General features: G+C 45.4%; 1 protein-coding gene across 1 annotated transcript in view; it reads left to right on the top strand.

Moving 5' to 3' along the window:
• Positions 1-25131, top strand: part of Svop (SV2 related protein) — a 78063-nt gene extending 52932 nt beyond the window's left edge. Inside the window, exons 9-16 of the mRNA XM_004843631.4 lie at positions 997-1125; positions 5426-5499; positions 9410-9486; positions 16953-17060; positions 18831-18942; positions 19608-19689; positions 21937-22026; positions 23565-25131. Coding sequence (XP_004843688.2) covers positions 997-1125; positions 5426-5499; positions 9410-9486; positions 16953-17060; positions 18831-18942; positions 19608-19689; positions 21937-22026; positions 23565-23771 — 879 coding nt within the window. The 3' untranslated portion in view covers positions 23772-25131. The remainder of the gene's footprint in view (positions 1-996; positions 1126-5425; positions 5500-9409; positions 9487-16952; positions 17061-18830; positions 18943-19607; positions 19690-21936; positions 22027-23564) is intronic.
• Positions 25132-25881: the final 750 nt, after the last annotated feature.

Below are 25881 nucleotides of genomic sequence, written 5' to 3'. Positions count from 1 at the left end.
TGGGATTCTCGGCCCAGGGCTTTTTTCCAGCTTGTGGCTTTGCCATTCTCCAGGGCTTTGGAACCTTCTACATGCAGAGAACAGGGAAGGGAAGTACAGACTGTACATACACTTAAATGTGTTGGCCCAGGATAGTCTGATTACATGCCATTGGTGAGAGCAAGTCACATGATCTCACCTAACTGCAAGGGAAGCTGGGAAATGTAGTCCATTGCTGGGCAGCCATGTCCAAGGATGACTCTATACTATGGTAAGGGAAGCTTGAACTTTGGTGGACATTAGCAATCTTTGCTACCTATTACTGATGAGAAAACTGAGGCCCAGAGAGGCTGCTTGACAGGTCTAAATAAGCAGCAGAACTCTAATTTGAGAAAGATCTCCTGACTTCCAGTCTCACTATACCTGCTGTTTCATAGACCACTGTTGCTCCCTTTTATAGAAATGTATGTATCTAGTCATTTAGAGTTGGGACTCCATTAGGCTTACAGTTCTTTCTGATCTCCCTCTCTCTCTCTCTCTCTCTCTCTCTCTCTGACTGAATTTGCCAGACAATGCTGAGCACACGTGAGGTAGAGTTTCTGGCGACTTGGGGATGACATTTTTAATAGTGGTCACAATTTAATTCAACCCTCCCCAAAATTCTGAAAGCCGCACTAAATAATAATAGCAGATGTCAATGACAATAAATTGACCCATGGCAGACATTGCACAAAGCACTTTGCCTGAATTATCCCACTTAATGCTCTCAGCAACCCTAAGAGGTAGGCTCTACTATTACCTCCATTTCATGGGTTAGGAAATGAAGGAACAAAGAGGTCAATTCCTTGCGGAGGGTCTCACAACCATATAACTAGTGGCAAGGCCCGGATGTGAAGCCAGGTTGCTGGTTCCAGAGCTCCCACCCTTGAAGACCCCACACAGAAACCAGAGTGTTTAGCTGGGATGGAGTGCTCTCTTCCACCCTAACCAGCCTACCTGGCTCTCCTGTCCTCCCAGTGGCTGCCGGAGAGTGCGAGGTACGACGTGCTGTCCGGGAACCAGGAAAAGGCAATCGCCACCTTAAAGAGGATAGCAACGGAAAATGGAGCCCCCATGCCACTTGGGAAGCTCATCATCTCCAGACAGGTCAGTGCCAGCACCTACTGCCCGAGGCGTGTGTGTCTGTGTATGTGCAGTGGAGCATGTGCGCATGGCATGGGGACACGCAGGAGTGAGCATCTGTCCCCAGGGTGGGGATTGCACGTATACGCACACATGTTCACTTGTAGCTGCATGGTGTGGATGGGGGTGTAATGGCCACTTAGATTCACAGGCTTAAGTCCCTTTGTTCACCACTGACCAGATCAAAGGAACCCATTTATTTTGATAAAAAGGAAAAAAGAGATTTATTCAAAGGGAGCTCGGAGGAGATGGAGGGGCCCATTTGCCTCAAATCACTGTTGCAGGTGTGTTAGGGTCTTTTGTAGCAGAGAACAGTGCGGGGAGGGAATACAATGAGACAGAACACACGTTCAGGCTTGTTTCATCCCTTGCTGGACCCTCTACCTCTCTGTCCCTTGCCTAAGGAAATGACACTGGATTTGACCTCCAGGTGCCACCATCCGAATAGTCTGTCCATTCCTCTGGGCTGAGGAGAGGTGGGGGTGGGTGGTTTATGCCCTCAGCTTACAAAAGTTCAAGAAAGCCATTTGTCTCTGAAGGAAAAAAAATATAACTTTTAAAGTTCCACTTGCCCAGGCTGGTTGCAGAGGTATGGTAGGCAGGGCCTGCAAGGGGAATTTAGCAGCTCCATTCTCTCTTTCAGCTGCCAAGTTCTAAAGGTTCCCCAGGAAACTGAGCCAGTGATAGAGGAATGTTAAGGCTGCAGACAGGTCCTGTAACTGCTTCTGTTTAGTTCAGCCTTTCAGCATTGATGAAGCCTGATTAGCAAATATGATTGATAGGCAATTGTGCAGTACAAGGACATTAGAGGGTGAAGGGCTTTGGTGGGAGAGTACGTGTTTAGCCTTTGCAAAGGCCTGGGTCTGATACCTAGCATAAATAAATAATTAATTAAAGAGCTAGATAGATATAAATAAATAGGGCAGATGAGGGTGACACCCCTAGAACTAGGGTCATATGCTACTCCTCTGGTAAGATCATCAGAGAACCTGCCACGAGCACCTGTCAGCAAGGACACTGCACACAAAGTGATAAGGGATACAGATTTAAGGCTGCAGACTCTACCTTCAAGAATCATCTCATCTGTCAGGTGTGGGGGGCACACAGGTCATCCCAGCACTGCGAGAGGCTGAGGCAGGAGGACTGCAAGTTCAAGCCCAGCCAGGGCAACTTAGCAAAACCTTGTCTCAAAATTAAAAATAAAAAAGGACTGGGAGTGCTGCTCAGTGTGAAGGTCCTGGTTCAATTCCTAGTACTATAAAAAATGCAAATAAAAAAGAATTATCCAAGGGCCAGGGATTTAGCTCAGTGGTGCCACCACCTGCCTTGCCAGCACAAGGTCCCAAGTTTGATCCCTGGTATAAAAAAAAAAAGAATTATCTAAGCAGATTGGAGAAATGTGGCAAATATCCTTAATGAGACCACAGGCCCTACAAAGAAATTACCTTTGAAAATAAGATTATATTTGTTTCTATACAGAGTAAGTGAATGGAATTTTGTCAGCTTGGGAGGAGGTGTTTGGCATGGTCTGACAACACAGAGGACACCAGACCTACCCTAAATCTACTTTGGGAGCCACGGGGACATCCCAAAGAGCTGAGGTGCGGGGGGCCCATCTGGCCCCCTTTGGGGGGAGCCCATCCCTGTATGATGATGCTTGGGTGGAGAAGCATGCAGTGGTACATGTCCCAAGGTGGATGCTCCACCTGTGGCTGTCACTGTGTGTCCTGGCTTCTGTGTGTTCTGGGGCACCCGCAGAATGGGTTGGGTGTATTCGATGGGGATCATGATTCCCTGGTGGCAGCAAGAAAACTAGCAGGGGCAGAACCATTGGCACTGCAGCCAGGGCCAGCAAGGCCTGTGGTGAGAGAGGTCACTTCTGCTCTGGTGATCCAGCCAGGCTCCAAGGAGGTGGACGAGCCAGAAGAGAAGGGCTTTCTAGACAGACACCCACTCTCCAAAAGCCAGTTGTCCCAAATAAACTTGCTAAGTGTATCAATTTGCCAAAACCATATTTTAAAAATTATTCCTTTTGTAAATAGGAATACATTTTTCTTGTATTTATTAATACATCTGTTCATCTATATATTTTGTTTGTTTTGTTTTGTTTTTTGAGTCAGGGTCTCCCTTTAAAGCAGTCACCTTTTTTTTGGTACCGGGGATCAAACTCGGGTCCTTGTGCTTGCGCAGCAGGTGGCGAAACCACTGAGCTAAATCCCTGGCCCAGGGTCTCCCTTTGTAGTTCAGACTGGCCTTGAACTCACTATGTAGCCCAGGCTGGCCTCGAACTTGCAGCAAGCCTCCTGCCTCAGCCTCCCGAGTGCTGGGATTACAGGTGTGCGCCACCACACCCTCATTTGAATCCCTTTCTAAATATATATATATAGTTTTTTCCTTTCTAAATATATTAATGAGTCTGTTCCAAAATATATTAAGCAGGGCCGGGGATTTAGCTCAGTGGTTTCACCACCTGCTGCGCAAGTGCAAGGACCCGAGTTCGATCCCCAATACCAGAAAAAAAAAATTAAGCAAATATAAATTTTTTCAGATATATTCAATAAATGCAGATATTCTCCAATATAATTAATAAGCATATTTAATGATTTTTTAAAACTTTTTGGTGGTGCTAGGGATGGAACCCAGGGCCTCTAGAATACTAGACAAACACTATCTCTGAGCTACATCCCCAGCTTGAATATTGTCTTCTTATTCAAAAATATATTACACAAACATAAACAAAGAAAAAAAAGGGAAAGGGATTCTCTGACACCCACAAATTAAAGAAGAGGTTTATTTGGCTCACAGTCCATAGTCAGCTGGCTCAAAGGCAGGGCAGCAGGGCAAAGGGGCTGGCAGAGGAGGCTGGATTTAGGGCCCATCAGCAAAGCAGAGAGAGAGAGCAACAAAGTAGCAAGGAGGTACACGATTTGAGGCCGTGGCCCCAGTGACCCACCTCCAACCAGGCTTCCTCTCCCAACATCACATTTAGCTACAAACTCGTGGGGGGGCGAATCCACGGATGAGTATCACGTACCTATGATACTTTCACCTCATGCACGAGGCTCTGGGGGTCATTCAGATATAAACCATAACAGGGCCGGGGATTTAGCTCAGTGGTTTTGCCACCTGCTGCGCAAGCACAAGGACCCGAGTTCAATCCCCGGTACCAAAAAAACAAAACCAAAAACAGATATAAACCATAACAGGGATCAAAAGATGGTTGGAAAGGGCCAGGGATTTAGCTCAGTGGTTCCACCACCTGCCTCGAAAGCACAAGGTCCCAAGTTCGATCCCCAGTACCAAAAAAAAAAAAAAAAAAGATGGGGGGGAGGGGGCAAAAAAAGGAATTAAGATGTATTATGTACATGTATCAATTCTCCACAGGATTGTAAACATTATGTACTACAAACCCGTACTAATAAAAAACTCTGTTACACAGATGTTTTTATTCGTGAAGACAATATTCATAGACAAACTAAAACCTCTATGGAGTATATTCTTCTTTTTCAAACAGGGTCTTACTAAGTAGCTCAGGTTGGCCTTGAATTCACTATGCAGCCCAGGCTGGCACTGAACTCATGACGATCTTCCTGTCTCAGTCTCTTGAGTACTGGAACTACAGGTGTGCCCCACCAGGCCCAGCAAATCGATAATCTTTTTTGCACCTTTAGCATTTTTAAATAGCAAGCATTTCTCAATCTATGGCTAGGAAAAATATGTTCATTAACTATAGCTAAGAAGAATATAACCACAGTTGTAGAATATATTTTTAGGAGAACATCATAAAGCACAGATTTGCTAAATCACTTAATACTGATAAATGCTTAATAAATGCTGTTACATAAAATTGGCAAATAGGTCATTTAGCTAAATCAATCTGTTAACAAATTGGCCTGTAGTGAGTTGGCTTTTTAGTACATTAATTGTTGTCACCTTGATCTGGCCTTGGGGGAGGGCGCGCGCGTGTGTGTGTGTGTGTGCGCGCGCGTGTGTGTGGTTCCACACTCCTTGTGCTGGTTTCCTAGTTCCTGGGTGGCTGGGTCCCAGGAGGTCTTGAGGGGCAAGGCCTGAGGGTTCTGCTTCCCAGGTCTCGGGTGCCACTGAGAGTGGGGGTGGGGCTGCATCCTGTGGACCCTTCAGTTCTGTGGATTTGAGTCCTGGGTTCTCAGAGCCCTAGTGTGTAGGCAACAATCTCGGGCCACCAGCCAGTGTCCCACAGGTCTGGACGGAAGGGAATAACCAGCATGTCCTTGTCTTGAAACAGGAAGACCGAGGCAAAATGAGGGACCTTTTCACACCCCACTTCAGATGGACAACGCTGCTGCTGTGGTTTATATGGTAAGAGGAGGGTGCTGGTCACTTTGACCCCACTTTATTTGGCCTTCATTTGGAGCAATGCACAGAAAACCTTTTGATCTCAGGCATCATTTATAAATTTTGGTAGTTTGAGCATCACCTTCCTGATTTCTGCTTTATCCAGGTTATCACTTATGCAATTATCACCTGTGCTACTCATTTCTTTTTGTTTTTGTTTTTTTGAGACAAGGTCTTGCTTTGTAGTTCGGGCTAACTTGAACTCACAATGTCAGGCAATCCTCCTGCCCCAGCCTCCTGAGTGCTGGGATCACAGGTATGAGCCACTATGCCCAGCTTAATTTCTTAATATTGTTCTTTAACTCCACTCATTTTTTTTTCAGATAAGTATCTTTTAAAAGGAAATTTTGGCTGGATGCCATGATACATGCCTGTAATCACATAGGAGGCTGAGGCAGGAAGATCTCAAATTTGAAACCTGCTGGACTACATAGCAAGAACTCATATTAAAATACAAAAAATAATAGCCAGGTGTGGTCGTGTATACATGTAATACCAGCACTTGAGAGGCGGAAGCAGGAGGATTGCCATGAGTTCAAGGCCAACCTGGGCTCCATAGTGAGTTCAAGGCCAGCCTGAACTACATAGTGAGATCCTGTTTTAAAAACAAACAAACAGGGCTGGAGATTTAGCTTAGTGGCACCACACCTGCCTCAAAAGCGCAAGGTCTTGAGTTCAATCCCTGGTACCACAAAAAAACCCAAAAACAAACCATAAATAAATAAATAGAAATTCTATATCTCCACTTTAAAGGAAAACACCTTGATTATAGGCCATAGATAGAAGTTACTCTTGTAAATAGAATAAAGGTAGTTATGTGGATGGCTGGTCTTCCAAAGCAATGAGCTGTGCAGTTAACAGACAGACTGGGAGAGTAGGGAGGTGTTCAGGATTCAACAGCACACAAATGAAACTAAGATATAGTCAAAAGAAACTGAAAGGAAATTTTTTCTACAATAAGAGTTAATATTTATGTTGTGTCAGTACCCTCCTCTCTGCCCATACTGCTTTGGGTACTGCTGGTGGCACATGGCCTGTAGTTTGAGAACCAGGATTGGGTCAACACGGCCATTCTTGAAACTTCTGGTTCTGACTCTGTTCAACTTTTCTTAAACAAGAGCCACAGGAGGGGACCAGCGGGGAGGTGTATGGAGAGAGCAATCATCTTATACTTCACGGCAAATCAAATTTCAGCCATTCTTTCGATTCACTTTCTACCAAATCATGTGCATAGCAGCAACCACGTACAAAGCTTTGTGCTTTAAGCTTTGTGTTCCTTTTTTAACCAGTTCTTAATTTTCCTATTCACCTTTGAGCAGAGGTGCTAATTAGCAGGGGAGTCTCCCCAAGGTGGTTGATTACTGGGAAGAGAGAAAAGCTTTGATAATATATAGAACTGAGCTCCAGTTCTGCCCCCACATTCCTAGGGGCTGAATCAACTCACCAAGCGTTTATTAAACACCTGCTCGGGCCCAATACAAATGTGAAGCCTGCAGGATTCTTAGGAGGGGGTTTGGACAGAGTTGGGAACACCTAGCTTCAAGCTTATGCAATTCGGCTGGGTCCACACTGTATGGATCCTGAAGCAGTGAATGAGAGACTAATATTAGTACACCATCAAAGTCACTAAATTTGCTAGTATAAACTGGGCACAGTGGTGCACTCCTATAATGCTCGCGCTCTGGGAGGCGAAGCAGGAAGATCACAAGTTCAAGCCCAGCCTAAGCAACTTAATGACTTCCTGTCTCAAAAAGGGGAAGTATTGGCTGGGGATTTAGCTCAGTGGTTCCTTCGCTTGCCTTGCAAGTACAAGGTCCAGAGTTCAATCCCCAGTACCAAAAAGAGTGGGGGAAGTATGGGGCTGAGGATTTAGCTCAGTGGTTTCGCAGCCTGCCTCGAAAGTGCAAGGTCCAGAGTTTAATCCCTGGTACCAAAAAAAAAGGAGAGGGGAGTATGCTAGGCATGGTGGCACAGGCTTATAATCCCAGCACTTGGGAGGCTGAGGCAGGATCACCACAAGTTCAAGGCCAGCCTGGGCTACATAGTGAGTTCAAGGGCAGCTTGAACAATATAGTGAGACCCTGTCCCAAAAAAGAAAAAAAGTTTTAAAGGTGAGGGCACATGCTATAGATATAGCTCAGTGCAAAGGCCCTGAGTTCAATTTCTAGTACCACACAATAATAATAATAATAATAAATAAAATAAAAATTTGCCAGTACAAACTGTAACCCAGTGAAACTAAAGTTTGATGTCTCATTATAACTCTTCTACTGGATGAGAATGTTCTGGTCCTCCAAATTTGAATATCCTAGTTTCCAAGGTCAGTCAGGAATTATTAAACAGTCATCTTGCCATTGATGGGGTCCAAAGAGGGTTCCCTAAAGAGGAGATAAGAACCTCAAGGGGGCCTGGGTAATTCTTCATGAGTCGTTGCAGGCAAGCACTTGGAGATGTGTCAATGAGAATAGGCAGAGTTAGAAAGTAAGAAAAAATAGATAAGGGACATCAGCCTGAGGAGCCAGAGGCGCACAGCTGTGATGGAGAGGATCAGACTGGCCCATTAACAAAGGAAGGAGGCCAGGTTTTACAGAGGGGCTGTGTGGGCCAGGTCTGGTCAACCATTACCTCCACGCTCTGGAGAAGGGCTTGTCGCTTAACCCAGTCCCCGTGAGATGGCTGCTTCCTTTTGGGACAGTCTCAGTTTTGTGGAGGCTCTGCTGGAATCCAAGGTGGCTGTAGGTTTAGAGCAGAGACTGGAGACTTCTGGACACTCACTGGCAACTGAATGTCCCTGTGTTCTCTTGACTTGTTGTCCTCAGTCAGGATGGGAGGGGGTAGGTTATGTAAATTTAGGGCTAATCAATTTTATTTTGCAGCTTTTACTTGGACACTTCTTAAGTGATTAACATGTCTAATATGTAGAGCTGAGCAAGGATGTAACCCAAAGTTTTCAGGTAATCTAAGAGACAGAATCAAAGTGAGATTAAGCTTAGTTCTGCTTTTAGTTACCCATTGAGCATCTGTAGGCCCACATGAAGAATCACTGTGTTGTTTTTCTCTTCTTCGTTGTTTTGTTTTAGCAAAAGTGGCTTTCAAGTCCTTGATTCCCTCAGGAGACAACACAAATCATGGCTGTAAGAAGTAGCAGGTTAAGGGCCCACAAGTTTGTTTGTCCTCTGCCCCTACGGTGATCTGTATGTCAATTCCACTCTGAAATGCTAAAATCTTGTTCAAGTTCACCAAATTAGACAAGCCCTGACAGGTGTCTTCAGGGCTGTTTTCTTCCAAATTTTGACCCCTGTAAATGTTTTCTCCTATTATCAGCTGGGTAGACAGCGGGGGTGGGGGGGATGTCTCTGGGATGCGTTATCAATCTGGACTTGTGTGTGCGGTCCAGGGGATTAAACTCAGGGCCTTGCTCATGCTGGCCCTGTGCTCTGTCCCTGGGATACAGAGCCAGTCTGATCTTTTTCTCTTTTTGCAGGGGTGCTGGAGACTGAGCACAGGGCTTTCACACTGAGCTACATTGTCAGTCTTTGTTTTCCATTTTAAAATTTGAGACAGTGTTTTGCTAAATTGCCCAAGCTGACCTTGAACTTGCACTCTTCCTGCCAAAGAGCTGAGATTATAGGCATGTGCCACTGTGGCTGACTCCTGATCTTGATCTTTCAAGACACAGAATCACTTCCTTTTATCACATCCCAAGCTTTGTGCCCACCACTTTCCTGCTCAAGGTACTCAGTGAAGCCCTCAAAGACCCAGCGTGGTCCAAAGCCAGGGCTGCACTGCTGCAAACACAGATCCTTCCCAGGGAAGGGGCAGGGGTCTTGCCTTTGTCTGAGCATTACTCTGCCTCTTTTGCTTGCTCCTGCAGGTTTTCCAATGCGTTTTCTTACTATGGTTTAGTTCTCCTCACCACTGAGCTCTTCCAGGCGGGGGACATCTGCAGCAGTGAGTATCACATTCCCTTTCCTGGGTACAAACACCGCCCCTCTATAGACATGCAGTTGTGTGCACACTTGTAGGCCAGGTTCCGCCCGATCGGCCTGGTTTCCAAGATGTTCTGAAGGATCCTGGATGGTCTTGTTGTGATGAGCTGACATTTCTGGCATCACAGTCTTATGCTGGGCTTGATTTCTGAGATAAGCACTGTCCAAAGATAACCACGGCACGGTGAAATCTTAGTTTATTTGAGCAGGCAGAGATTCAGGAACCAGGCAGCACCCGACTACAGGCGGTTTGGGCTCCACTGAAGGGCTGCAAGGGGGAAATGTTCATAAGTGTCAAAGGACCAAATGAGACGGGTGTGGTGGCACACGCCTGGAATCCCAGCACTCTGGGAGGCCAAGGTAAGAGGATGGCAAGCTCGAGCAACCCAGGCTGAACAATCTAGCAATTTGCTGAGACTCTATCTCAAAATGAAAAACAACAGCAGGCGATGTAGCTTAATGGGAAGGACCTGGGTTTCAATCCCCAGTACCAGAAGAAAAAAAAAATTAAATGCCAACAAATTTACCTTAAAGATCTAATTACAGGACTACAGGTGTAGCTCAGTGGCAGAGCACCTGCTTAGCATACTGGAGGTCCTGGATTCAACCTCCAGCACCACAGAAAAATAAAATAAAGATGCAGTTGGTTTTTATAGTGATCCTAGAATTGGGGGGAATTTTGCGTTATAAAAACAAATGTTTGGCCCTGGGATTTAGCTCAGTGGTTCCACTGCTTGTCTCACAAGCACAAGGTTCCGAGTTCGATCCCTGGTACCAAACAAAAAAACAAATGTTTTTATTGATATTCTGATAAACTGAGCAGAGGAGGTAGGCTTTATAGGTAGAAAAAAGCTGAGAAATGAGTAACAAAAAGTAGATTGGTCTATCCTTTTCTTGTTTCACTACTGGGGATTGAATCTGGAGCAGTGGTGACAAACCTTTGGCACACGTGTGATTTGTTTTTCTTTTTAAGACAAAGATGTTCATCTATGAGTTGTTTTTTCTAAACTAAAACCTCAGTGTTCAGGTTTAATAGCAGTGTGGGCACTTTGCGATAAATAAGTAGGTTTTGGGTTGGAGTATGGGCACTTGTCTCTGAAAGGTTCACCATCGCTGATCAGGGGCCTCCCACATGCTAGGCAAGTGCTCAACCACTTAGCTACACTTCCAGCCAACCGTCCCAGCCTTTTTATTTCATTTTGAGCCAGGGTCTTGCTAAGCTCCCAGGCTGGTCACAAACTTATAATCCTCTTGCCTCAGCTTCCAAGTAGCTAGCATTGTAGGCATGTCCCTCTGTTACCATGGATGATGAGGTTCTTAATGTCTCATGCATGATGAACAAAGAATTGGACACAGCATGAGATGGTAAAGAAAAAAGCAGCAAAGTTTGAAACAGGCAACCTAATGCTCAATGAGGAGGCTCATGCCAGTGGAAGGAAATGGTCAAGTTCTGAAGGCGTTAGGTTTAAGAATTTAAAATGTTGTGCCAGGCCTAGGGTTCTTCCCATTGTGATTGGCAGGGTGCTGTCATGTCAGTTGTATCTGTTGCACATGTCCTTTTGTTACTGGCATTCTGGGGTGCTATGTTCTTTCCAGGGGTCCCTTCCAGGCTCTTGTCCTGAACAAAGAATTGGACAGGGAATGAGGTGTCAAGGTTCTACATTTATTAAAAGGTAAAGAAAAGGAGTACACTTTGAAAGGAGTATACTCTGCAGAATGAGTGCAGGTCAATTAAAGTATGAAAAGAAATACATTCTGCAGAATGCAGAGTGGGCCACTGAGAGAGCAGAGGCCATGAGGCCAATAGCCATAGTCTTTTATGTCCCTCATGCTGATGTCAGATTGAGACCATCCTATCAAAAACCTGCTTGATCTAAAATATAAATTAAAAACAAACAAACAAACAAAAAAAACCCCTGCTTGATCTTGTGCCAGAAGAATCAAAGACAGCATTCTCTGATTGGTACCAGGTGCAAGGTTTGGAAGCTGTTCTGTGCGTGTGCCCTGGCTATCAGCGATTGACATGTCATGCCCACTTGTCCAGCCAGCCGATCACACCCTAATCTCCTGCATCACTTTCCCATAATTCACTCTGTTATAATTGGATGTATGAGATGCACTCCATATGTGTGAAGATTCAGTGAGCTCTAAGTGAAGAAAGGTTACTGCATGTCACGCCAGCAGGTCTGGCACACATGTGTGCTGGTTTGAGATTTCAGAATTTTCCAGGGTGGGCTCAGTGGTCTTTGTTATTTTTTTCATCTCTACCTTAAGGTAGAGGACTCAGGACAACGGTTGGGGTGTTGGCCCTAGGGCATTGCCCAGGTTCAGGTGAATAGCAGGAAGTGATCCTGTCACCCCGGTTGTATTATCTATATTACCACTATGCCTGGTTGGATTTTTTTAAGTTGCTGTCATTACAGGGTTAAAACAAAGGAGCCTTGCTGTCTCGTTGGTTGTGGTAGACTAAGCCCCTTCTCATTGATTGCTATGAATCTTAGGTTTTTGAAAAACTGGCCCCCTTCAAAATTCAATTTGATTATATCACTTAGTACAATGACTACGTGGTCTTGTCTGCTGGAGCATAGTGCAGGAGGCAAGTCCAAAACCATAGCCTCTCAGCTGGGTGTGATGGCTGTAATCCCAACATTCGGGAGGCTGAAGCAGGAAGATGGCCATGAGTTCGAGGCTAGCCTGGGCTACATAGTGAGTTCAAGGCCACCATAGCAGAGACCCTGCCTCAAAAAACAAAACAAAACAACAACAATAAAAAAAACACTATAGCTTCTCATAACCTTTAACAGATGATGGACACAGAAGCAAAGAAAATAACTGGGTAAAGAGGGACAAGGCCCTCTTAGAGGTTAGCTGGTGGTTTCTGATTCGTTAAGTTAGTGTTCGCTCACTAGAATCCTAGTTCCCTGAGACCTATCTTAGGCTAGTGACCTCCCAATTAATTTTTCCAACAGCCATTAAAGTGCAAATTGCTTATAGATCAAAATTATCATTGAAATCTCCTGAGGAATTCTAGAAAGGGCAGTACTGAGAGTTTCATGGACACGATCCTGTTCAGAAATGCCGATGAGACATTAAGTTTGAGAACCACAATGGTGCCATCACTGGCCACACCAGAGAATCACCCCGGGAGCTTTTTTTTCATTTTCTTTTTTTTGGTACCGGGGGATCAAACTCAGGACTTGGTGCTTAGCAGGCAGGTGCAGCGCCGCTGACCTAAATCCCTGACCCAACCCTGGAAGTTTTTAGACAATGCCCAGACCAATGTAATTCACTAAGCGTTGGGCCCAGGCATTAGTGATTGTTAAAAGCTCCCCAAGTTGATTCTATTATGAAGCTGGAGGTGGGAGCCATTGGATAAAAGAAAGAAATGAAAGAACCTCTATATGCAGATGTCTGGACTTTCAAGCCATTCCATTTTTAAGATAATAATAGGTTCCTAGCATTGAATTCAGGCTGGAAGATAAAGGAATCAAGTTGTACTGCTTGTCTTTAGGGTTTGCCCACTTCTCTTTTTCATGTTAAATCTTAGTTAATAGTTTGCTATTGGGATGGGGTGGGGGGGTGGGGGGGTGGGAGGGTGGGAGGGTTGGAGCTCAGTGGTAGATCTTAGGCTTTGTGTGCACAAGGCCAGGCATTTAATCCTCACCACCAGAAAAAGGAGGATCTAAGCACAGTTTTTTGGTTTTTTTTTCCTCTTCTCCCAGAACATGATAAACCTGGGCAATTCCCTTTCACCTGCAAATGGGTTGACCATTCCCTTTTTATTTGCAAATGGTGCTCTCTCACCTGTGAATAGACTGCCTTTCCCCCTATAAATTAGGCCACTGCAGAAACACTGGAAGATTATTTTATTATGTGTTGGCCATCCCCACCCACCCACCAGACCAAGACTATGCAGTATCAAATTACACAGATTTCCACCACCAAAAACACATACATATTCCCAGTTCCAAACTAGTGCATCTCACTTTGATATAGGGATGATATAAATTCATCCAAATGATATAAGGGAAATATTATAACTTCCAACCTGTTAGATGTCTGATGTGCCAAGTTTGTGTTCTCTAAAATCGAAGAATGAATTCTATGAACAACGGAGGTTAAGAGTAGGAAATATTTATTGAGGGAAAGAACTTCTGTCTAGGAGAGTCCGGAAAAAAAAGGGGGCCCGGGAAGTGGGCTGCCCACGAGCCCACTTCACAGAGAAGTTTTATAAAGCAAAAGCACAAGGTGGGTACAAAATCATGAGATGGGCATAAGGTGGGACAAAACTAGGGTCAACCAATAAGATTATAAGTATAGTCGCTTAGGTAATATTGATCCAATGGGGAAGCAAGTCAGTAGCAAGTGGAAAGAATAAGGACCTTTCCTGGAAGGGACGAATCAAGGTCTGGGTCCCTCACCTAGCTGATTGATGGCTATTTAGAATATCAGTCATTGTTGTTTATCCCTGGGGAAGTAGGTATGGTTATTTCATCTTTGTCTTCAGGCCTGTAAGGAATGTGCCTCCACTCAAAGTTGTATTGTGTTCTTATCTTCTGCACTGACTTCTTCAAGGGCCTGGTCTTGTCTGACTGCCTGTAATATTTCTACCTAACTTAGCTGTATATATAATAATTTCTTTGAGCACCCACACTTCACTCTTGAGTGCCTCTTACTGACATGTCCCGAAAATTCTTTTTCTGTGACAAGAGCCAGCAAGCCTGCAAACTTAGTTTATAAACAAGTGGGTTAAATTCCTTATTTCAGTTCTGGGAACCTCTCATTCCCAGCCTGTTGATGAATTGATTCAAAGAGTTTCACTTTCATGGTCTTTTTTTTTTTGGACTGGGAATCAAACTCAGGGGCTCACTCTTGCCAGGCATGTGCTGTGTCACTTAGCTACATCTATTCTGAGTTTGCAGAAGAGCCAGAAGTTGCATGATTCCCGATCTAATGAAGGAGCTAGATGAGGACACACTGTAATGTTTTTAGGAGCTTGCTTTTCTGTTGGATGAATTTCAGCAGGGGCATTCACTCTATTTTTTATCATAACCTGTGAAAGATGCTCGTGAAAGAGGACTTCCAGAACTGCTTCAGAAAGTGGCAAGACTGACGGGATAAGTGTGTTTGAAGCAAGGGGAAGTATGGCAGTGTTCCATCAGGGATGTGACACTGCTCCGCTGGGATGAGCAGCCAACTGGGATTATAAACTCGACACCAGTAACAGATTGAGGGGATGGCATTTCAGAAAGGAAGACACTTCATTTGTAAGAAGGAAAAAGCAGAAGACAGAAAGCTGCCCTGTGAGGGGTGAGGGCAGAGGGTCCGGTCCAAGTCTTTGTCTCCGGCTTCCCTTTATTATGTTTTGGGGGACCCTTACCCCTACTTGGGCACCTGGAACTTGTCACAACCTGATAGATTCTCTGGGCTGGCTCAGATGGGTTCCAGCCCCCAAGACCCTAACCCAGGCACCACTGCCTACATGCACATTCCTTTGGGAGGCTTTGTTTGATTTCCTCCTGCTGGTTTGTCCTTGTCAGGGCCTTATCTCTGGGATTTATAGGTCAGCTAGGAGGAGTCTCATAGAAAGGCAATTTAAGGTTACCAATTAAGGGGATGGGTGTTATCTAGTGCGGTGATATAGTGACCCTGGAGTGGGAATACATATATATTTTTATATAATTTTCCTTAAAGTCAGTAGTCCCCTCTCCCTTTTGTCCCCTTTGCTTTTTATTGGAGGTGGGACGGGGCTGCTATCTTGGTTTTGAGCACCTGGCTTCCCTTGTACTCTGCTTGTCAGCCCTCCCTCTGATCCTTCCGTGTAAGTCCCTTTGCCGTTTGGTGCCTTTCTTTATCGGGTTTCTTCTCACTATCCTTGTCCTTTTAGTTGTTCTGTCCAGTAAAGTTTTAACTCTTTCTAGTCAGGATTAGCCAGGAAGCCTAATGAAGCCCCTGTTCTAGTCTTTCCCTGCCTACAGACTTTTCCCCTACAGCAAAGTGCCTTTTACTGTAATATATTTTTTAAAAAATTAAACATTCACTGTGTTAAACTCAACTGGTGATGGGGTCCCATCGGGTTTCTAGGTTCTTGTGCACAATGAACAAATAATTGGATGTTGCCAGGGATTTAGCTCAGTGGTTGTGCCACCTGCCTTGCAAGCACAAGGTCCAGAGTTCGATCCCTGGTACCGATAAATAAATAAATAAATAAATAAATAAATAAATAAATAAATAAATAAATGGATGTAGCACTCGATGGAAAGGAAAAAGAAGCACAGTTTAACGAAGTTTAATTAGGTAATGGTATACTCAGAGTGAGCGGGCTCACACCTGCAGAAAGGTAAATGGCATGAATGGGTTCAAGAATTTAAACCCATCTGGGCCAGGGATTTAGCTCAGTGGTTTCGCCACGGCTGCATAAGCACAAGGACCCAAGTTCGATCCTCGGTACCAAAAAAAAAAAAAAAAGAATTTAAACCCATCTGAGCCAGCCCAGAGAATCTATCAGGTTGTGACAAGTTCCAGGTGCCCAAGTAGGGGTAAGGGTCCCCCAAAACATAATAAAGGGAAGCCGGAGACAAAGACTTGGACCGGACCCTCTGCCCTCACCTCTCACAGGGCAGCTTTCTGTCTTCTGCTCTTTCCTCCTTACAAATAAAGTGTCTTCCTTTCTTAAACATCATCCCTTTAACTTGTTATTGGTTTAAGAATTTAAACTCATTCATGTGTTGGGTTTAAAATTTAAATGTTGCACTGGGCCTACGGTGCCTCCTTTTGGGTCTTCCAGAGTGTGTTGAAAATGTGATTGACAGAGTGCCAAGGCAATCTGCTGTATCTGTCGCAAATGTCCTTCCCCATAATTCACTCTCTTATATTGGAGGCATAAGATGCAGTGCAAATGCATGAACCTTCAATCGGGCTTGTACTCGTGCGCGCGCGCGCACACACACACACACATCTTATCTCTACTTATCTCTGGGTAGTAGCCCTTAGGACAAAGGTGGGGAGGCAGGTTGGTCCTGGGGCATTGCCCAAGTTCAGGTGAGTGGTGAGGAGTGGTCCTGTAGCCCCAATTGTATTATCTCTATTAATTGTATATTTTGATCACCTCTTGTAGAAGTAAACAAGCACCAGCTGTGTGCCGGTTATAAGGGGCAAAGGGAAATTCTCCTATATCCTCTGAAGATTCACAGAATTAAACAACAGAAAAAGATTAAACAGATGAAATGCATACAGATTTATTAATGTGCAAAAGGGGATACCGTGGGATGCAGCTGGAGCTTTCCTTTTTGGGGTTCAAACCTGAATCTGTCTGTCTCCTGGGCTCTTTCTTTGGTACCCTAGCTGAATCATAGCCTGGAAGAAGGTGTAGGGAGCAGGAAGGTGTGGTTCAAGATGGTGTGACTCTTCCTCCTCCCCTACCCCTAGTCTCCAGTCGGAAGAAGGCAGTAGAAGCGAAATGCAGCCTGGCCTGTGAGTACCTGAGTGAGGAGGACTACATGGACCTGCTGTGGACCACTCTCTCTGAGTTTCCAGGTGAGGAACTTGTGCTGGGTGAGGCTGGGGCATGGAAGCCAGAGAACATGGCATCTACTCAGCTGGGTGCTCTGCCTCTGCCTTCTGGACACAAATCCCATTTCTATAGGAGCCAGGGATTGTTTCCTTCAAGTTGCTAAGAATTATGAAGGGGCAGAGAATTCCACCCTGCTTAAAGGCTAACAGGCTGCCCAGGCTTGGGCCTGCCAGCAGGAGGCATGAGACTCCTCGATCAGAGACAAAAGTCAGTCATAACAAGCAGCATGAGTTATATATATTGGTGTTGGTCCCTCTTCCCTCAAGTCTCACATGGATGCTGAAGGAGAGCCCAAGTGGAAGCTACATATGCAATAGAATTACAATACAGCTGAGTTGTATGAGTTCATTTTCCATTAAAAATGAAAGTACCTAAGGCTGAGTGGTTTATAAAGAAAAGATGTTTTGCAGCTCACAGCTCCAGAACTGTGGACTGGTTCTGGTGAGGATCTCATGGTGGATGATATCACAGTAGTGAGACAGAGACTGGAAAGGCCAGTAACAACCTCCTACCGGGCCCTAACTCTTAAAGCTCCCACTACTTCTTAACACTACCACACTGAAGACCAAACTCCCAGCCCACATACCTTTGGGGGACATACTCAAGCCATATTCAAACCACAGCACCAAGGATCCCCAAGCTTAGGAGACCCAAATCGTCTGTAATGGACCACCAGGTACCTGTACAATCTTTGCCCCGACAGGAGACATCATCTTTATTATATTGCTCCATGAACAAACGGGCCCTTTGCACCAGAGGGAGACAGTATCTTTGTCTTTGAAGGAAGAATAATTATTGTAACAATAAAAATATCCACTATTTTGGGGGGTAGGGATGTAGCTCAGTGGTAGATTGCTTGCCTAGCACGTGCAAAGCTTTGGGTTCTATTCCTAGCACTATCAAACAAAACAACAACAAAAACTATTCTCAAACATTTACTGCATATCAGGAACTGTGCTAAATGCTTTGCAGATATGGTATCATTGACTCTTTTGAAGTAGTATAATTATTTCCATGTTACAGCTGAACCAACCAAGCTTTGAGGAGGTGCTGTAACTTGCCCCGTGTAGCAGAAATGGTCCACACACCTTGCACCTGTCAGTACCTGCATCTCTATGAATGAGAGCTTTATCTCAATGAAGGCCTTGGTAGCTAAAAACAAGCACAGTAGCTAGGAGGGTTAGTCCCTAGGAGCAGCCTTCAAATAATAATTACAGGAGTTGGTATATAAATACCTCAGCTTCTTTGCCCATCAGGCAAGAAAAGTCAAAAGTGCACAGTATACATTTCAGTGGAATTCAGTCTCTCAATGGAATTCAGCTCCAACTGTCTGCAATGGTAACTTGCTCCATACTCACCCTTATTATTTGTCTTCCCTTCCCACTCTCCTGGTGCCTGCTTGAATCACCTCTGAGTCAGCACCTTGCATTTGCATCCTTGTCCAGGGCTCTACTTCTGGGAAAACATAGCTAAGACACCAAGTGTCCCATACCTGACAAAGCTAAGAACTGGATCTTAGGGTCCAAGATCTTCAATGCTGTACTACATTGTTAATCCTTCTTCTGAAATCCTTTTCCCGTATGGCTTAGTGGGTAGTGTTCAGGGCTCAGATGGGAATTTAATCACAATTTCTGGTGACTTTAAATGTGTGACATTTCCATGACTTTAAGCACTCAGTGTTTCTATGATTTTAATTCTCTGAAGCTGCCCACCATGCCCCTCCTCCCTGGCAGGTGTTCTTGTGACTATGTGGATCATTGATCGCCTGGGCCGCAAGAAGACCATGGCCCTATGCTTCATCATCTTCTCCTTCTGCAGCCTCCTGCTGTTCATCTGTGTTGGAAGGTGGGTTATCGGAAGGACCCCTCCCAGCCCCTCAACAGCACTGAGGCTCATGGCCATGTCAGAGCTTCTGATAGGAGCAGGTGCAGGAGAGACCTTTGGCCCCAGGTTTGATCCAATCACATTAAATATAGACTTTGACCATCAACTCCAAAAGGGATCAAACACATAGCTGTTTTCATATGTGTTAATAGTATTGATTTGTTCAATGGAAATTGACCCTATTTCAAAGAGATCCTGTTTTGGCATTTCTCCATTTTCTCCCAACTCCCAAGATCCCCACAACATAAAAATGTGTAAATCTGTAATCCCAGCACTCTGGAAGGCCGAGCCAGGAGGCCTACTAGTTTGAGGCTGGCCTGGGGCAACTTACTGGGACCCTGTCTCAAAATAAAAAATGAAAAAGGTTGGGAATGTAGCTCAGTGGTGAAGTGCTTGCCTAGCATGCATAAGACATGAGGTTTAATTCCTGGCAGCACAGAGGAAAAACAAACACCTTTAGAGATGGTGTTGGGATGTGTGTACCTGCACAGGATGTGTACCTGCACAGGATGTGTGCCTGCCAATTTCTAGGGTGTAAATTCTGCCAGAGAATGTAAGATTTTACTGAAACAAGCAGACATTAAAAAAAAAAATACTGGCTCCTCTACTTTTTCTCCATTCCACAGAAATGTGCTCACTTTGTTACTCTTCATTGCAAGAGCGTTTATTTCTGGAGGCTTCCAAGCTGCCTATGTTTACACGCCTGAGGTAGGAGGGGTGTCTGGGAACAGCCAGGGCCGGGAGGGAGGGGGATGCCCTTCTTCCAGAAACACCCAGTCGGGATGCTGGGAATGAATTTGTCCTTGAATCTGAGTGCTGATTGTGAAGCCCTTCATTATTTCAGCCCATTTTGCAATCATTTTTTTTTCCTGCTTTATAGAACACTATGCTCAGTGTCAAAATTCCAAATGTTACCTGTATAAAACCCAACATGAAAGGGTCCCACATTCTCCCTTCCTAGAGATGAACTTCTGGCTTGGTTCAGTGAGTATTTTCCCACATGATTCTTGAGCATATGGAGGTTTATCAGTCACACAGGGCAGCTGGTAATTGCGAAGAGTTTAATAAAGGGCCTAGTTAGGGCTGGGAATTTAGCTCAGTGGTGCTGCCGCCCTGCCTCGCAAGCACAAGGTCCTGAGTTTGATCCCTGGTACCAAAAAGAAATAAATACAATAAAGGGCCTGATTACCTTGGTGTGGGGTAAGGATTAGGGAAACCAACAAGCCACTGTGGTGCCCCAGAGCCCACAGTTGGGGGAAATACCTGAGGAAACTACCACCACCCAAAGCCATTTGGATGAAAGTGTCTTAGAGAGAATTGTGTGGGACTTTTAGTGGCAGGACACAGGTGAAATCCAAATTTCAGGGTTTATTAATAAAGTTTTATTGGAACATACCACAGCCTTTCATATATAGATGAATCCTGACTTAGGGAGTTTCAGCTTTAGGCTGGAGTGAAACCCATAGTATGTAGAACCTGTACTATGATGTTCAGTAGGTTAAGTACATTAAATGCATTTTTGACTTACGATATTTTCAATGTAAAAACAAAAACAGAAGAAACAAAAAAAGAAAAGAAAAAAAAAGATATTTTCAATGTACCACAGGTTTATCAGTCAAGGAGCATCTGTCTTGTTACTCTGTGGGGTAACAGGAGCAGAGTTGAGTAGAAGCCAGAGACCACATGGCTCCCAAAGCCCAGAACTTTCTGAGAGAGACCTTGTCTCAAAATAAAATAATCCAGGCCCAGTGGGGCATGCTTGTAATCCCAGAACTTGGGAGCCTGAGGCAGGAGGATTTGCTGTAAGTTCGAGGCCAGCCTGGGCTACGTAGTGAGTTCAAGGCCAGCCTGAACTAATAGTGAGACCTTGTCTCAAGTAACAAAACAAAACAAAAGAATCATGGATTTGTCAAAATAAAATAAAAAAGGGGATGTAGCTCAGCACTTCAGAGTTCAATCTCACCTACCAATGAAAAAAATCCAAAAAACCAAAACCCAACAACAAAAAAATACACTGCTAAAAAAGACCAAAAATGGACATGAAAGCTATCCACATCTTTTTCTAAAAGAAAAACCATGGTGGCACTTGCCTATAATCCTCAGCATTCTGGGAAGCTGAGGCAGGAGGATCACAAATTCAAGTCCAGACTGGCCAACTTAGAGACTTAGCAAGACCCTGTCTCAAAATTAAAAAATAAAAAGACTAGAGATGTACAGTATGAAATCCTAGGTCCTGAGTTTAATCCCCAGTACCGCCCCCCCTCCCCATCCAAAGCACCATGTACTGAACACGTAGGGGATGAAACGGTATCCCCCCCGGAATTTGCTTCTGTGTAACTGGGGATAGGAAGAAGGTGAGAGGCCACAGTGCTTGGATGAGAGAATTCTCTGTAGCATTCTGCCTTAGTCTATTTTTTTTTTTTTTTGGTACCAGACATCAAACTTGGGTCCTTGCACTTGCGCAGCAGGCGGTGAAACCACTGAGCTAAATCCCCGGCCCCTGCCTTAGTCTATTTTTAAAATTCTCCGTCATAGAAATAAACAGGAGTATAGTGCTAATTCATTTATTTTAGAATCGAGTACCAACCATATGCCAAGCATTATATAGATTTTATATTATATATTACCATTTTAGAGGAGACACAAACACACCATAGTGTTGCTCACTCCCTATTGAACTGTAAACCACAAATACCCATTGAGGTCGGCAGTCGCAGCAGAGGAACAGAATGTGGGAGATGGGATCCTGCTGGTGACTAGCCTCTTGCCCTGTCTTGTCAGAACTTCCTCTCCTTGGGGGTGAGAGTGCCCTTTGGCCCAGTCTGCCAGCCCTTGGGGGGGGGAAGCAACACTGGAGGGAATCAGACCCGCCCCCAGGGGTTGACCCCGTCACCCTGAGCTGCTGGGGAAGGGGGATGGCTGTTTCCCAAAGCCCACATCCGGCTGCCCTTCCAGGTCTACCCCACGGCGACGCGGGCACTGGGCCTGGGCACCTGCAGTGGCATGGCGAGAGTGGGTGCTCTCATCACTCCGTTCATTGCTCAGGTAGGTGTTACCCCAAGCATGGGGTCTGGGGAAGCCCAGGGCACACCAAGCAGTCCCTGTAGGTGAGCCTTCTGCAGAGCCCTTTGCCTGTCATACCTTCTTTCATCCTTAAACCCCCCCCCCTCTATGAGAGAAATACTGAGGCTCGAAGGGTAAAGGGAGTTGCCCAAGATCACATAGCTGGGAAGTAGAGGAACCCAGTCATGTTCAGTTCTTTCCTATGCAGAAGACTTTCAGGGTGCCTGATGGTTTGACCCATGACAGTTTGGATAAGCAGGGTGTGGTGGCATGTGTTTGTAATCCCAGCTATTCAGGAGGCTGAGGCAGGAGGATCACTCAAGCCCAGGAGTTCAAAGCCAGCTTGGGCAACATAGCAAGATGCTGTCTCAAAAAAGAAAAAAAAATAAGTTGATCACATGAAAATAAATATCCCAGTCCAATGGTGGCAAGCCTATGGCACGTGTGTTATTTGGTTTTCTTTTAAGACAAAAAATGTTAATATATAAGTTTTTTTTTCTAATCTAAAACTTCAGTATTCAGGTTTAATCACAGGGTTCACACTTTGCAATAAATAAGTGGGTTTGATTGCAGTTTGGGCACTCATCTCTAAAAGGTTCATCATCACTATCCTAGACTCTCCTTTTTCAATTGGATAATTAGGGATAATTAACAAAATTTTGCAACCCTGTGTGCCTTTGAAATATATCTATCCATTTTTAGGGAATCTCATTAAGTCTTTTGCTTTTGGAATGTCCAATTCTTTTCTTTCTTTTTATCATTTATATTGAGGTAAAAGTCACATAACTAAAATTGACCATCTTAAATTCAGTGACATTCAGCACATTTGCAGTGTTGTATATCTACCATCTGTATCTAGTTCCAAAACATTCTTATCACCCCAAAAATCCAGATAAGTGGAATTCCAGTACATGGCTTTCTCATTTGTTTGATTGTTTGTTTGCAGTACTGGGGATCAAACCCAGGGTACTGTACCACGGAACTACGTCCCCAGCCCTTTTTATTTTTTATTTTGAGACAGGATCTTACTAATTTGCCCAGGCTGGTCTTGAACTTAAGATTCTCCTTCCTCAGCACATATTTTACCCAAGTATTTCTGTTCTGCATTGTTGTCGTCGGCCATTGTATGTCACTCCTAACCGACACTGGTTGTGAGCCCGCCATGGTGCCAGGTGTTCCCCAGCTTCCCCTCACTAGTAAGTGGCTCTGTCCTTATGCCCCTTAGGCAGAGGAGGAAATGGGAGTCAGTTCTGTCATGTGGTTTGCTTGTGTTATGAAGCTAGGAATGGCATGGCCAAAGTACAGTTTGGAGGAGTCCAGACTCCTGATCCCGATCGCCTGAGTTCAGATCCTGGTCCCATCCCTATTACCTGGATGAGCTCAGGCATGCTACTTGTCCTCTTCGAGCCTCAGTTTCCTCCTCTGTGAAATGAGGGTGAAGTGCTGAGCTCATAGAGATATTGCCTGGTGTGTCTGCTCCAGAGAGGACATTCTCATTGGCCTGCATCTCCCTCCCTCAGGTGATGTTGGAGTCATCCGTGTACCTGACCCTGGCGGTTTACAGTGGCTGCTGCCTCCTGGCTGCCCTGGCCTCCTGCTTTCTGCCCATCGAGACCAAAGGCCGAGGACTACAGGAGTCCAGCCACAGGGAGTGGGGCCAGGAGATGGTTGGCCGAGGGGCTCACGGAGCCGGTGTCGCCAGGTCGAACTCTGGCTCTCAGGAATAGTGACCCCTGCGGGGCTGAGCTGGTCTTGGAGGCTGTAGAGCCTGGGGAGCTGGCAGAGCCCAGCTGAGCCACTCATGGTCACTGGTGACGTCAAGAATTCACTCAAGGGTGACCTGGACCAACAGGGCTCTGTGTCGTGACTCTGTTTGCCCATATTCATTGAGGTCCACCGGGGATGGGGAGGCATTTGCTCTGGGTGTCTGTGTGTCGGGGGAAAGTTTACTAATAACCTGTGGATCTGCATGGGAAAACTGCCACCGCAGGAGGGGTAGGGATACTGGCTGCTAAACAGTCACCTGCCCACACCCTCAGTGGCAACCACCGAAAAAAATCTGTAGATACACTCCAGGCCCTCCATAAATAGACCTATTCAGTAAGTGTCTCCTACACTCCAGGCCCCAGGTTTTCTTCTTTGAAATAACAGGTGACCTAGGTGTGTGGCCCGAGGTCCTGAGTTCTCTCAGCAGGGCCCTTCTGACTGGCTCCCTAGAGTCTGCCTGGTGGGGACTCTGGCAGATAGACATGTTTGAAATGGAGCCGTGTGCGCCCACCTTGCCCTCTCTGAGGTTGCTCTCTCTGGCTCCTGGGGATCCAGTTGTGTCCCTGGGGAGAGCTAGAAAAGCTGTTACCCCACTCCAACCTGGAAATTGGGGACTAAAGCCCAAAGGAAAGGAAGCCGCAGCAGGAGCCTCTCCTTCTGAAGCCAGGGTGTCTTTTCTGGCCTTCTCCTGGGTCAGGCTGAATGGTGACTCTGGGGGAAAGAAAACAGCTCACTCAGGTTTCAGGGGTTTGGATTTTGTGGGTAGGTAGATGGCTGAATGGGCAGAGAAACCCATTGTGACATTAATCACTGGCTCTGGTCAAGGTCTGGGGATCAGGAATACTGATGTGTACCCCTGCCCTCAATACGTGTCCCATTTCTGTGCTGCCCCCTCTGTCTGGAGCTGTCCTTGTCCTTACAGAGGCAGCTCCTGGCTTTCAGTAATGGAGCCCACAGCAGAGATGCCCTGGAATGGGGAGGAGCAGGAGGGCATAGGTGTGTGCAAGGCGTACATTTCAGAGGAGAAGGAAGAAGGCCCTTGAGCATGGGGTTGGCCCAAGAGGAGGGGCTGGAGCTAGGTCTCCACAGACTACATCCACTCCCAGGATTGGGTCTTCCCTGTGGTGAAGACGGGGACCTAGAGAAGGAGGGAGGAAGCTGCAGATCCCATCAAAGGCCAGAGAAAATAGACCCATTGCTCGAAGTAAACATTGCAAGGAAGCCAAATGTGTGCGTTCATCTCTTATTAAAACATGTTGGTGATGGACATCGCAAGGTCTACGTTTGGTCACTTGTCATAAAGTCCTAGTGACAGTTCAACTTAATGGTCTTATTAACTTTGTCCATCTGAATTGATCTCAATGCTTTGTCGTGATAACCTCTTCTCTAATGGGCTGTGGGGAGGACACACAGTTGGCTGGTGACATTGAGACCATGATGGATGACATCTTCAGGCCTAGATCAATAGCAAGCAATCCCATGTCCCAGGCAGGCCGACAGGAGACTGCTTGGCAGGCCAGTCTCTTTTGGACATCCCCTTGTTCTTGAACTATGAGCAGCTGTGGCTCTGATTATTCGTAGATGACTGAGTTCTCCTGGGTAGCACAGAACCTTCACTTGTTTTTTTTGCCTTCCAGCTGGTCAGATGCTGGCAGATAATCATTTCCACCTCTTCACGCTCCAATATCCAGGCGAGCTGAGGACTGGGTGGGGAGGGAGTGCCTTGTGAGCGGGAATGTTTTCCAGGGGCTGGATGAAGGGGATCACGGTTTTCCAATTGAGAAAAAGGAAATTAAAAACTCTTTGCCTACTAAATAGCCTACCCCTTAAAAAAAAAAATCAGTATTGGGTAAGTAATTTAGCTCAGTGGTGCCATACCTGCCTCACAAGCGCAAGATCCTGAGTTTGATCCCCAGTACCACAAAAAAAAAAACCCCAAAACAAAAATCAGTATTATCAAATAATATAAGAACTGCCACAGAAGTCTCCCAAGAGTCTGAAATACATGGGGCCTTTAGCTAAAGATGTTTGCATCTATTGAACAATCCTGTTCAGAAAAGCTCCTGTTTC

This window comes from Heterocephalus glaber, unplaced genomic scaffold (assembly GCF_053883595.1).
Source record: "Heterocephalus glaber isolate CG9 unplaced genomic scaffold, H.glaber_assembly_v1.0 deba00001687, whole genome shotgun sequence".
NCBI classification, from domain to species: Eukaryota; Metazoa; Chordata; class Mammalia; order Rodentia; family Bathyergidae; genus Heterocephalus; species Heterocephalus glaber.
The sequence above is the reverse complement of the archived record's forward strand: the minus strand, read 5'-3'. Positions and strand labels throughout refer to the sequence as shown.